Genomic DNA, 14,573 nt, shown 5'->3' on the forward strand with positions numbered 1-14,573 from the left:
CTAAAAAAAAAGAACTGCATTAAGACACCTGTATTTGTTTGCTAAACACTAACCACCTGGTGCTCCTGAGAATGGCATGCTATAGAGTAAGAAAAAGCTTTGCACAGACAACCACGATATTGGCATTTCCGTCCCGCTGAGGTCTTCGCCCTACAATAAAACTCACAGTTCCCTAACTTTATTATCACACTCTCTAACATGTTAAGACCTCATTAACTTCAGGTGTCTCTCATCATGCTACATTTGTGCCTTGAGAAACTTCTGCAATAGGACCCCTTAATCATAACCACCATTCAGACAACCACCACAAGGGTAGTTCTTACCCACTAAATTCACAGTCTGTAAAAGAACCAATACATAGCACTGAATTATTACATAAGTAGGAAATAGAGTGCAGTAACAAGCACAAAGACTCCAAACAATTCTAAATTCTAACAAAACCCTTTCGGTCACCTCAGAAAACTGAGTTTTTCTCACCATATCTCTTGTGTGACACAAACGCAATACCCAAGCTTTAATTTAAGAGGTTTTACGTTAAGCTTTCTGCCCCATAGTTTAATTGTAAAGAAACACTTTCTTGAACTTCTGTGCTTCGTTGGTGTTTTCCTTTTTGGAGAAAGAAAACATTTCAGAAATGAAAACAGAAAACACTCACCTCATTTCCACCGACAGCCTTGGTTAAAATCACTGCAGATGACACAGGAGGTGGCATACAGCCTACTGTCTGCAACCTGAAAACAAGAAAAAAAAAAATATATATTACATTCCTTACAGGAAAAGCAGAAACACTAAGTCACAAACAAAGACATGAGTACCACCTGGAAAGGCAAGGCTAACCTACAGGAGCTCAGCTGCATGCGATGTATTTAAGTGACTGGAAGGGGTGGAGCCAGAAGCCACCCCTTCCCACATCGCATAAAAGGGGCGGCAGGGCAGGCGAGAGCACTTAGCTGAAGACCTCTATGTGCCTGAGATCTTTGGAAGGTAAGTGGATTTTCTCTTTCTATATCCATGGCTATTGAGTTTGAATAAGTTTTTTTTTGCTGCAGCGTAGGAGTTTGCTACACTCCTTTTATTGCTGTGCTTTTCAGTGCATTCACTGCATTATGTTAGGTAAGCTAGGTGGGTGTGGCAGCAGTGTACTTGCTTAAGAAGGAATTTCTTAAAAAGCTAGTGTGTTCGGTGATTACAGGGTTCCTTGTGGTTATGAGCTACGCAAAAAAATTGAAAAAGAGGAACCTAGAAGGAACAACGATTCCATTATTAGAAATCCCTCAAAAAGGGCAGAATACTTGCAGAATTGAAATCAAACACTTTTGACAGCTGAGAAAAGAGTAATAACAACACCTGCTGCAGCATAGCAGCTACCACCAACTTTTAACGTGTACCATTGCTTCGAAAAAGATGTAAATCAGGTTTGCAATAGATCATAACAGACAACTGGAAAATGAAACTATGTCTCTGATGGGGCAAACTGCCTTATCCTGAAGTGGCACTTCCCCTCTAAAATTAAGAACTGTATCATTAAAAGGGAAAAAAAGAGTTAGATCAAGGGAATCCACGGATCTCGGTTCAATCGAGAATAAGAAGAAAGTCAAGCAGATGGAAATTCAACTAGAGGATTTGGAAGCCTCAGATCTTTTTTTTTTTTTTTTTTTTGACTTATTGTATTATTCATAGGGGAAGTCCAAGACAGACCAGCAGACTTGTTACCTAAGGAGTGGCGCCCTGCCCACAGCACATTAACGTGTGACAACGGGCCTATATGCAGCTGCCAAACTCATGGATTGTTGTAATGCAAAGGGCTTACCGGTACTGTACTCAATCACTGCTTCATGCCACGAAGGGGTGCAGTGCAGCAAAAATGCAAGTCACGGCCTGAACTGGTGACAGAGCGCCTGGTGTGAAGGCAAGGCCGACACAGGGGAGCTCAGGTGCATGCGATGTACCTGACTGACTTGAAGGGGTGAAACCAGGATCCACCCCCTCCCAGATATCACGTAAGGGCAGGCAGCAGAACTGAGGGTATCTCACTGCAGGCCCCTGTGTACGTGAGGAGTTACGCAGCTAAGTTGATTGTTGCCTTTATTTCTGCAGCTGCTGCACTTGAACATGTCCTCACCTGTTGCTGCCTAGGATGTTGCTACTCTGCTTTCATTGCAAGGTTTTCCCCTGCACTATAGCATCACGACTGTGAAAATACTATGCAAACTTTGAGTAATAAATAGATGGTCAGTTTGCATTGCAGTTACTGCCCTGTACGAGCCACCAGAATGTCCACGCTGTCTCTTCGAGGCCCTGACACTCCGTAGTTCTGCAAACACCACTTCGAATAGTCACATAGCTGTTTACCAAAAACTTGAAGTTGTCTGTGACTCTGTTTCCCCATCTGCAACACAGTATCTAGCATTAACAAGATAGCTACACACCTAACTTAAAGACAATTATTACATTGTATGTCCAGATGCACATAGCTTGATAGCATCCTGACATGTGGGTGTTGGGGAAAAAAAATAAATAAATAAATAAAATGAAAGAAATGATGAGAATGCTGCATTTCTTTAGAAACACAGTTCACCAATGCAAACACTGACTGCTAAGAGAGATGCGAAGAACTGTGCCTTTCTAGGTTCCCGTTACCTTGTTTTCCATCAGCTGCTACTAAAAGAAGAAATAAGCAAATAAATACATTCATACTTTCCGTATTCCTACTTTCACCCACGTGACTGCTCTGTACGTGCGTGCTACCTCAGGTCTAAAAAACTAACAGTCCAAAAGCAATGGCAAACACAAGTGTTAAATCCAGGGAGAAACAAGGAACGTATTACGGTGCAATGAATATGCTGTGAATACACAAACAGCTTAAAAAGAAGAAAGAAGTAAATGACAATGAAAGGGTTCAGTTTGTCAGTTAGACACTGCGGAAAAGAAAGGCAACGGTGTAACCGTTACATGCATCCGATGCCATGAAACACCTAGCATCACCTCGGAAATACGTGGCACGTTGAGCTTTGCGTGAAGTCTATAGAAACAGGGAGTGGTCAATGCTTAGGCAGGGTAACTTCCCACTGAACGGAAGAGAAACACGGGAAAAAGAAATGGTCAGCCAAGTTTAATGTGTCTCTCCAAGTATAAATAGGCAAATGGTGATTCCTGTAGCCCCCCCTTATACTGCCTGTGATAACATAATCTCTCTTCTATGTGGTCATTTGGCAGTCGGCTCCTTGAACTTTTCACCTGCACTAATAAGGACAGATAAAGTTCAAAGTTACTCAGAGAGATATGAAAGGGGTGCAAGTGTATTCAAGTCAGCTGATGGGAATTTTCCACACTGAAAGAGGAGAAAGTTTTAATAGCACAAACAGCTGTAAATGCTCTCACGCTAGAAAAAATGCATTAAGAATTTTATTTAAAAAAAAAAAAAAAAAAAAAAAACAAAAAAAAAAAACAGCATCAGCAAGCTATGATTCTAAATGTCTTTTTTAAAAAAAAAAAAAAAAATCTTGGTCCAGCAGTCCATTAAATGGCAATGTTTTCAATCGCACATATAAAATAAATGTGCAAATAGCCTGACTGTTTTTTTTTCTTGCTTTACAACAACTAAATGCAATGCCAGCAACACATAAACGCTGCTAACGGCCACTCCATGAGGAAATGTTGCAAGCTCTAACATCAGGGGCATAAGCCCTTGTTAAAGGGTCATAAAAAATAACTTTTACGCTGCAGACAACTGAGTGGTAAACTCCAAGTTCCCCTATTTCAGATGTGCACCTACCAAACTGTATCCTGTATGAGATTTTTGCATCTCCTGCCTTAAGTGCTATACGCTAAGAACAACAACGAGAGGTGAACCTGCACAACCATTCATAAGCTGCATCATGTTTTTTTCCAAAGAGATCCTGTCGATGCAAAATCCAGACTGTTTAAAAAGTGAAGACCAAAGATGTGCGCAGCGATGTCGGTTCCTATTCTTTTTAATATTTTTAAAGGTAACCGCAGAACTGACCTTCTAATATCACCCCATGTGTAGAGAAAAGGAAAATGAACCGTAGAAACAGAGAAGAAAAGCTGTTAACTCCATAATGGCCTCTCAACTAGCACGGCAAACAGACTGCCGGGAAGGATGAAAGAATCTGCCGTACACGCTGAATTCGGGCAGGGAACAAACTAGCTGTGGCCTTGACTGCGCCACCCTGCCAAAAGGGAGCTGAACGCCTTAAGGAGCAGACATCTGTTTTTCCAGGCCTCTGAGAGACGATCGGCCGCTACCCGCTACGGAATGCGATACGCATATGCGGTGAGGACGTACCTTTGCCAAAGTCCCTGTCTTTGTTTGGACACTACAATATTTGTAGGGAGTAAAAACTGCAGCTGTGCACTGTTAGGACGAAGATAATGTTACATGGAATTTCAGAAGTGCGTGTGTATCCCCATACGGACATAGTCGCGCACGTAAAAGAACGCATCCCTAAAACATTAGAAACAAAAGTGAGGTAAGAGATACAGGAAAGACAGAATAAGAAGGAGCGCGCAGAAGAAAAAGCACGAGAACTTCTGGTAGCTCACGCTTCGGCAATTGAAGCTGGTGCTCTGCAAATTCCTGCCTTTATTCTACCTGAGCAAGATCCATGATTGTACTTTAAACAATAATCTTTAGTTACCGAAAGAAAATGATCTTTAATTTGCTACCTTGTTATAACCCTAATGCAGTAATGCTGTTAAGCAGGCTGGTACTAACTTGAAAAACAATTGGTCTCAGATTTGGCCTCCTCAGCGCACGTGGTTTTCACGCCAATGTAGCGTCTCCTACAGCTACTTGATTCCATCTGTTTTCCCCTGTTACGAAGCTGTAGGCAGTTAACGAGCCCAAAATCGGCACGGGTACGAGAGCTGCTCAACGCAGACTATTTAGAAACAACACAGAGCACCTATTTTTCTTCAGCTTTTTTTCCTCTCTTTCTCTCCTGGTCTTTCTTGAGACCCGGTACAGCACTTCAAACGTGTTTTGTGACAACCTAACTCGGTGCAAGGTCCCTACGCACAAATCTAACTGAGGCTTTCTAAAAATGACTCCGGGTTCCTGAAAGGGTAGTCTTCTGCATGCTCCGTTTTCAAGAGGAAAGCGCTGAAGCACAGAACGAACGGCATAATCGGCTCACAGAATTTCTTCAAACGCTCACTGCAGGATAAGCAGCCTTTGAAGAAAAGAGCTAAGAATATATTTCACTCTATTATGCTTAAACATACCCTTTTAAAAGCCATTCATTTATAGGTGTGATTGATAATAGCTGAAGAAAGAGCCATATTGCTGTTGGGAAGAACACAAGTGTAAAAATCTGGACAAAAAGGTGGAGTTTCACGTGCATCAAAGCACTTGTCAGCTCCTGTAAAAGAAAAAGAAGAGAGCAAGTTGCAGTCATAACAGCTGAAGTAAAACCACATTCATGCTTTTAAAACTAGCGAGATCTTTAGAATACAAAGGCAGTGCATGTCAAAAAGGCTCCTTTAGGGATCATCCCGTCGCCACTTTAATAACAAACTGCACCCAGACAACATAAAAGCTCTGTCTGCTGCTGGGCGTTTCTCCGGAAGAATCGTCCAGCACTTCGGTAACAGCGTAGCTCGTAACTACAGCTTTTACGGCAGGCCCTTAGCACTGGGCTTCAAAACCCCACGTTAACTACACCGATGGCCTGTTTGCATCATTGACTGCAGACATCGAGAGGAAAGGGGAACTTGCAGTTCTGAGTGATTTCAAGCTTCCCTAGCCTAAAGAGAGCCCCAGAGAAAGGGATCGTGACATTAAAAAGATTCATCATTTGTACGTGGGGGAGGGCTTTCAAAGGAAAAGCAAACAAACATAAACGGCAAATAATTGTTCCGTGGCATATTTGCATGATCTGGTAGATCATAGATAGGAAATGCACAAGCAGTATAAGGCTGAGGAAGAAAAGCAACGAGAATACCAAGACCGTAAAACGTTGACAACAGCAAAGACAAAATGAAAAGCTGCAAAAGGCATTACAAGACAGAGAAAATAAATAAATTTTGGCTGTTACGCGGCGTCGTTCTTCGAAAGCACGAAGAGCGCTCCAGAGAGAAGATCAAGGACCCTTGCACAATAGGCTCTTCTGTCGGTTATGTCTCTGTTACTGTCTTCTGGGACAGCCCGGGAGCCTTCTACATAGTTTTCCTAGGGAAAAATCTTCCACGTTTCAACTCTCGTAGTTCAAGAAGAACAATTGCTTTTCTTCTGTCTTAAGCTACCTCGCACCTTTCATTAAGCGATGCAACTATAAAGAGCCGAAGGCATTCCTATTCAAAACCTTATTTTCTAGGATTCTCTGTCTACCTTGCGGTCTGATAGTCGAGATGCATTGATAAATAAATAAAAGGTTGCAGGGTAATACAGCAACTGATATCCACGTGCCACCTCTCAGCTTCCAGACAGATGAATTTTTGTAACAGGCAAACAAGCTTTGGGATCCAAAACCTGCATACTGATGTAATTACACATCTGGAAGTATCAGCATATCAGCACTTCACACCGCACGCTTCTCACTGATTCCTTCTACTTTTTTAAATAAATACACTACTCTTCCAAAGTTGGATTTGGGAGAAAACAACCTCCCGCTACAAACTACACGTCTGTGCATACCCCAAAGTTATATCCGGTACCGACTCGAAATGCACATCTTGATGCAGTTTGAGCACTGAAGAATGACTACATTTGGCGCTCGGTTCAGTGAGTGATACAACTACTACTTTTCTATAATTAATAAAGCTCTCAGGCAGGCCAGTATCGCTCCGAGTGAAGAAACTGGGCCTTCTTCCACAGCCATCGCAGCGCTTACTGTACTACAGACAGCTTTACTGTAGCTCTATTTCATCTCTTCCCAACAAGAAAGCAAAAATCAAACGTCTACTTTTCTCCCTTACGCGAGATGAAAAGATACCTACAAATGTCAATACTAAAGTGCATCTTCAAGTGTAAATAACACCATGGAGAAAAATCAAATCCGGTGTCTTATTTCAGCAAAGCTGCTTATTTCTCCCCCTTTCCTGCCACAACGCTGCCAGCCCCCAACTTCCTAGTGCATGAATCTCTGCTGGCAAGCACAGTTCAGTCACATCACACGCACAGAACTGCAACACCGGAACCCAAGGCATCATGCAAAACACTCCACTCTTTCGCCGCTGCACAAGTGTTGCTGCCTTTCCCTTCTTACTACTCTTACAACTGAAAAATGCCTTTAGAACATAAGATCTGCAGAAAATCGTGCGATGCTTTCCAAAGCAAAAGCTAAGAGAAAACAAGAAAGGCAACTGCAATGCAGCCAGCCTACTATCCAAAGAAATGCTGTACTGGCAGAACAGGCACTTGGGAATCTAAATGTGATCAAAACGTCTCTAGTAGTCTCATTTGATCCTCAGATCGCATCACCATAGAACAAGCACCCTTCCTCCTCTTAATCTATAAGGGGTTGTCCCAAATACCTCCATCGCTGCACTCGCCGTCTCTCAAAAAAGCAGAAATCTCAGCCACGGCACTGGGAGCTGTCAGTTATGACTCCATTCCTGAACGACAGGAAGAAGTTCCTTTCCCACTATTTGAGACCTTCAGAGAACTTCCCCAAGCTTTCCTCCGGTCAGTGCCCGTTGCCACCTAGTCACGCTAAAGCGCTCTGGGCGAACTCTTCCGGGCAAGCAATCAAAGCAAATGCTGTTTCCAGTGGCCTTTCAAGCTCCTCGTTATAACGGATAACTTGAGTATGCGATTTAACTTCTGGGGCCCCACGGGAGGCACTCTCAAGCGCAAACTATCCAGTCACTGAAAAGTGAAACAGCGTTAGAGTAAGGTGTTTTTGTCACTGGTGGACAGAAAGTACATCCGTACACCGAACAGAACACCTCTACATTTGAAAAAGTAACGAGGCCATGCACAAACAGACTCTCTCTGCCACTGGCAATTAGTTTCTAAACTGCTTTCTGAATCCGTGCTAACAATTTCATTATAATTGCTAATTTAACCTTAACAGCAAATAAAACCAGAAATGCAACCTTAGAAGAGTGTCAGTTAATACTAATTCCATTACATTTATCAGGAGGCCTCAGTTAAAACACGCACAGCTCTACATCATTTCATAATGCACACGGAATGCTGTTTCATTCTTGTTAACGTACTATCTGAGCTAAAACAGCCACAGTAGAAAGCGAACAGTTAAACAGGACGGAAACAAAACCAGTTTCTTTGCCCAGTGCAAAGGCACATTAACAGACTAATACTAACTTTCGGTCACGCCATTAAACCTTAAAACACGCCCCAAAGTATTTTAAAAATACAATGATTTGGCCTCAGTAGCAAAAGGTAAAGCGAGCAAACCGTTTTTCTTCCTCTTTTTCTTCTACCTCCGTGACAGAAACTCAAGCAGGCTTAGGGTCTTGACGGAATACGGTGCGAGACAGTATTGAGACTGGAACGCAGCGGTACGCTGGTTGAGGACCACCCCCAACTGATGGCTCTAAAACAACCGATTGGGGATGTGCTACCTGGACATAAGCACCAGCTTCACTGCCATCGATGTATTAGTCCGACAACCACGGACGGAAGAAAGTAACGCAAGTTCAGAGTGGGTCGTGATACATCGCCAAGGGACCTGCCAGTTCACATCACGTATCTGGAGAAACTTTGTGAAGTACAGTAGCATGCTGAAGCTAACTGAGGCTGCCTATGCTGTCGATCCCGCTCCTATTCACAAATACAACTTCACAAATCGCTGCTTCACAAAGAGAAAGAATCCAAGGATTCAAGTTACTGAAACAGAAATAAGTTTCACGTTTGCTTGTTTCTTTTTTTCCTCTGCATGCAAGGATTCCCAAGCCCGGAAGCAAAAAAATTCACTGAGGTTTTGTACCTTTTGGTCTTCTTGTCTGCGACAGAAAGTGCCTCTCTGCAGTCTGTTTACATTAGGATGAATTACTGTTCCGGGCAAATAGATCACGTGGCTCTGTCTGCTTCCACGTAAGACTAAAAGGCTCTAAACAGCCGCTACAAAATGGACTAAAGTTTTTGAAGAATTTGCTTCACTTCTGCTGTATCCAGGCCACACTAGAGGTGCCGCAACCGCCTGCCGTCAATTCAAATGCTGCCCGAACGCAAAATCTTCTCATTGTAAGCATGAAATAGGGACAGATACGTATTTTTCCTGCTTTACGTATGCTGTTCGACCAAACCCCACATTGTCCAGAAAACAACGCAACAGCAGACAGTACAGCCACGTTTCCGGACACACTGATATCACGCAACATCTGAACAGCATCACCTATTACATCAGCACAGCCAAAGCAGTAAAAGGAACCAGGAAACCGCACTAACAGAAACATGCCGCTACCGTTCAGCCCTGCTTACTCCTCTTCTTGGCGCGCAGCCATCATTTCCCTCCTCCTTCCCCCCTTTACACATCACTAAGAGGTTTTCCCCTCCATCTTCCTTTTGAAAAATGAGCAACATAAATATTGAAACGAGTCTCAGTGCTCGTGATACATGGCAGAGCCCAGGCATTTCAAGGTTCCCTGTCCAGAGATAAATCCCAAAGGAAAACACTGCCAAGGCCTCGAACCTGTACACCTGCCTCGCATCTGCAGAGGAGCACTTTCTGTCAATACCAGCCGTTGCCCTGTTGTTACACAGCAGGGGTAGCCTACAGCCCCTGTATCTTCGCTTGCATCAATCCCGTAGTAACTAGCCGCCTCCGGTCTGACTCTGAGAACACGCTGACAGATGAGGTGGACAAGAAAGGCAAAGAGAGCTCATACCCCTTCTTCACATCTAGAGTCATGGAGACTTCGCAAAGGCCCTCTCTACCCAGATTCCTATAAATCTACTCCAGCATTCACATCGTTCTCTGGGTCGTATCTAAACTGAGCGATGAGAAAACAGATGCAGAGTGAGACCGAAAAGCCTGATGTCAGTGTGCCTCTGGGTCTCACCCCGATATGAGTTGGCACGTGCACGGGATGCAGGTCTGGTCTTCTGCACTCAAAATCGCTCAGCGCTTCCATTTAGTCAAAGCTCTGCAAAATTAAGCCAAGCCTCTACGGATGGATGGAATTTACTCATGCTCACTACCATGTGAAGACTCTTCCAAAATCCAGGAATTGTTATAGAAAGGTCTAATTTTGATCTCCTCTGGCTGGCCCTTCACACAGCATCGACAAAAACAGCACAGAAAGTAATTAAGCATTTCAATTACGTTTGAACATGAGTGAAAGCAACACGGAACTTTGAAAGCAAAACAAAGATGAAGCAATGAGAAATTACAATACCTCTGTTTTTAATGAGAGTCCGCTGTTAAAGAATATAGCTGAAACAGCAATGTAAGTTACGGTAATTTCGGGTTTCAAGGGTCCTAAAAAATACAGACAGAGAACAGAGTGAACCGCGGTCAAAAAGACAATGATACGCATGTAAGTACATCAATGTAGACAAGAATCTTTAGAAAAATATCTGCAAAACAATGTTGTAAGTTTCTTTTTCATAAGAGCGATGTTTCTCTTAAGTTATAGAAAGGGTGCTGTTCGATCAGTGAGTGAAAAGCGAGGTACAATGTCACACAGATTTGGCTTCCTCAATCGCAGGCCCCTGGGAACTAATGGACAAACTCTGTAAATGTGGAAAAGAAGGGGGCAGTTTTCACACTTTGTCTTTCTCATCGGACCACACCCATAGCATCAAAAAATACACACGTTGCACTCAAATGCAAACATTAGCTGCTTTCCCCACAGGAACGTATCATTCACAAATCTGCCTCTCGCTTCTTCTCCCGTGACACACGCATCTGTCCAGCGGTCTGCACGAAGGAAACCGAGCCTGACCGGCGATGAGCTCCTTGGGGCAACGCAATTCCACGTTACTCCCTCACAACAAGTGGAGAAAAAAAACTATTTCAGACACGCCGCTGCAGTGAGATCAGCCAGGACAGATGCCTACGCCTCTGACGGCTCTACGACTTTTGCATATATATATATATACAATTCTTTTTCTGGGAAATAAAAATACTTTTTGCTCTCCCATAAAAATGATGAATTACCTTAAAATACCCTTTGCCTTTGAATGCCACCGAGAGCAAAAAGTATACGCTCTTTTTCCACAAGCATTCGGGCAGACATTTCAATACAAATAAGATACGAGCAGTCTACTTAAGACCAAACTCACGTCCTAACTCTGCACGAGACGGTAAGTCATCGTGAGCAAAACCACAGCAGCAAACAGACAAGCCTTGACTCCACGCACCAAAAAAGATCTTTTCTGCTCTCTTCCATGAATGATCCATTGATGTGAGCGATGTCAGCAGCCCTCAAAATAGAGGGTTCTGATGGAACGCTGAGCCTACTCAAATGTGCATCTCAAGTCATTTAAACCCAAATCCTGCTCTCAGACAGACCTCTGTGGAAGACACACTTGAAGTATGTGTGTTACATTTAAAAATAATCGACACTAAAAATTAAAACACCTATATTAAGTGCAACATAGAAATGAGGTGGGAAATGCAAAAGCTAAAGACGCAGCAAAGCACATGGCTAGTGACAAAATTAAGGCAAGATAACTGAATAGCCAGAAAAAAAAAAAATATATATATATATATATATATTTCCACATGACCATAGATATCATTTATACCCTTATACACAATGATATAAATGCTCTAACCTTGTAAAAGGCTAGAGTACAATACATGTGTATGCATACACACCGGGCACACAGACAGTTAGCTGCTCTGGCTAAGAGAAAAAATGCTCCAGGACCCAGTTTTTCTTTCATGGGATTTTTCACGGCACTACATGCATGCCACTACACAGGAGAAGTTTGTACCCCTAGACAACACACGCCTTCCCACAGCACAGCTAACACTGATCAGAACAGCTCCTCTTTATCTTGCATGCAGTAGACTGATTGGCAAAGCCCTTTTCGTGGAAAAAAAATAAAAAATAAAAAAAATAAAATAAACAAGCACATTCACTCAGTAGAAAATCATAGTGAAAAGGGCTCGCTTTGTGCCCTGAAGGTGAGAACAGCACCGGTCTTGGCTTCGTGGCACAACGTCCCACTGGCACACGTGCCGGATCACCCATATTACTGAGTCAGGCAGAGCACGGTTTTGTCACCTGAAAGACGCTAAACAAAGTTCTTTTTTTTCACACGCTGATATTTTACACCGCATTTTTTTTCCTTCTGGTTTTGAAATGACCACTGTGACACCCAGGCTTTAGAAAATGTATATATACTGCTACTGGGAACACGGCTGATGGTTTCTACTAATGCTTATAAGTTTTATTTTTAAAGCTATTTGTCCCAGAAGCGATACCTTGCAAATGTTTTTACAGTAGAAAAAAAGGACACTGAAGTCCTCCGGCCGAAAATACGGGAAGTAAACGGAGGAAAAATCACCTCACGTTCTAGTTTAAAGGCTCGTCCGCGTGGCTGCTAGCAAGCAGCGTGACAGCCACACCAGAAAGGCACGAACCACCTGACGCTACAAATCGCAATTTGTCTTTAATACCGGCTGAAGACACAGCGCGGATCCTGCCAGAAGCTCCACGTGGGCCCCGTCCAGCTGCGCAGAACAGCAGCAGAAGGCTCCGTGCACAGCAGGCAGTGCCCGCGCTCAACTCCGTGCATTACCGGAGCTTCGGCCGGCACGGCAACACCTCGGAGCCCTTCTTAAATCACTTCAAATCACCGCGCCGGCTCCTCAGTGAGAAAGCCGTCCGTCTTCAAACTTCAGATCTACTTAGGATAAATAGAATCCAAGCAGAGCTAGACTCTCGCCACGCGGAACTGCTGCCGGAATCCCGATGAAATATTCTACTTTCCTTAAGGCTTTGCAAACCCACTGGGGGAACGGGACGTGGAATCGAGCGGGCCCCTCCGCCAACTCGCCGCCCGAGTTCCCCCGCCCCGGGGCCGCCCGCCTCCTCCCGCCGCGGACGCAGCCGGCCTCCCCCGCCCCACAGGCAGCACCCCCACCCGGGGCCGCGGGCGAACTCACCGCCTTTCACGCCGACGGCGGGCTCCAGCCTGGCGGCCGCGATGACCAACGCTATCCCCGCGATGAACCACTCCTTTCTCAGCCGCTCCAAGAGACCCATGGCGCCCCTGCGGCGGCCCGGCCCGGCGCGCCTCAGCGCAGCGCCGGGGCGGGGTGCGACCCGCCGCCCGCCCGCCGGCAGGGCCAGCCGGATCCGCCGACAGGAAAAGTCTCACCCACCGCCGCCATCGCTACCACGCACCTCCGAGTAGATCCGCCGCGCCGCGCGGCGCCGCGAGCAGAGGGCGGACGTGGCGGAGCGGAGCCCTCCCCGCGAGCGTCCGCGAGGGCGAGGGGCGGGCGGCGCGTCCCCGCAGACGCGGGGCCGGGAGGCGGAGGGCGGCGGGCGACGTCGTGCGCGCTCTTTCGGTACATTACAACGGCCGCGTGACGCCCGGCCGCTGACGCGCGGAAGGGCGGGCGCGAGGCGGCGGGCGCGGCCGTTGGGCGCCTTTGGTGGGGCGGGTTTCCGTGAGGGGAGCGGCCCGCGGGGTCGGGCCGCGGCTGGCAGCGCGGTGCTGGCCGCTTCCCGGCGCTTGCGGGTGGTCGCGTCGCGTGGGCGACGTGCTCCCGAGCGCGCTCGCCGGAGCTCACGCGTCTCCACGTGCGTCCTGTGAGCCTGTCGCTGCGTTACCCCGACAGTCAGCCCCCTGCCCTATCTCCCGGGGGGAAACGCCTCTCGTAATAACGCGCGGACAGCTTGTTCATCTCCTATTATCCCCCTGCGTTATACACGAGTCCAAATTAACCGGCTTGCAAACCTGAGGAAATTCCTGATGCGAAAAACGTCGGGTTTATTTCAAAGCCGAGTGCCTCTACCTCACACCACAGCATCGTAACGATCCAATTCCAGTGCTCAACCTACGCTTCTGACGTGCCGTTCCTCTCTTGTCCCGGCGTCCCTGACGGATTCATTAGCCCGGGCTCTGCCCGGCCCTGACCCTTCACTCTAAATCACATTGACAAGAAAATAATAACGTATAAAACATTCCATCGCGGATCCTCACGCCGGCACTGCCGCAGCTCCCTTGTTTCCAGGCGCCTCAAGCACACCTCGGTCCTACCAGGCCATTTCTAAGCATTTTGTTCGTACCTCCCTGTCTCCATACACACACACACACACACACACACACACACACACACACACTTGGATTTCAAAGAACAACCGTGCAGCCACGACAGATTTTTGGACAAAATAAATGCATAACGGCTGTTTTTTCCACACAAAGCTGGGGTTACAATGAGCCTAGGACTCAACTGCTGCACAGGAAGAATAAGGTGAATAGGCTAAGTTGTAAAGCCAAGGTGTGTTATTTAAATTGGATGAAACCTTTGTGCAGCTACTCAGTCTCAGGTGAGGTGGCTCTTCCTGCCCAGCCCATATGCTGCACACAGGCCTTAGCTCTACAGCCAGGGGGCACAAAGGGGCACAAAGGGACACAAAGGGGCACAAAGGGGCACAAAGGGGCACAAAGGGGCACAAAG

At 45.7% G+C, this 14,573-nt stretch overlaps 1 protein-coding gene across 6 annotated transcripts in view; it reads right to left on the minus strand.

Annotated features, from left to right (window-relative positions):
• Positions 1-13,182, minus strand: part of SLC10A7 (solute carrier family 10 member 7) — a 148,083-nt gene extending 134,901 nt beyond the window's left edge. For 4 of the 6 annotated variants that reach the window (XM_042870854.1, XM_042870856.1, XM_042870858.1 and 1 more), the window contains exons 1-3: positions 13,050-13,182; positions 10,327-10,409; positions 656-731 (exon numbers count right to left, since the gene is read on the minus strand). In XM_042870854.1, the coding sequence (XP_042726788.1) occupies positions 657-731; positions 10,327-10,409; positions 13,050-13,149 (258 nt within the window). In that variant the 5' untranslated portion in view covers positions 13,150-13,182 and the 3' untranslated portion in view covers position 656. Of the gene's footprint in view, positions 1-655; positions 732-5,247; positions 5,385-10,326; positions 10,410-13,049 lie in introns of all 6 variants that reach the window. The other 2 variants (XM_042870852.1, XM_042870853.1) reach the window with 2 other exon arrangements.
• Positions 13,183-14,573: the final 1,391 nt, after the last annotated feature.

The sequence above is a fragment of the Lagopus leucura genome, unplaced genomic scaffold (assembly GCF_019238085.1).
Source record: "Lagopus leucura isolate 7727_CA_CO unplaced genomic scaffold, USGS_WTPT01 Super-Scaffold_100004, whole genome shotgun sequence".
Lineage (NCBI taxonomy): Eukaryota > Metazoa > Chordata > Aves > Galliformes > Phasianidae > Lagopus > Lagopus leucura.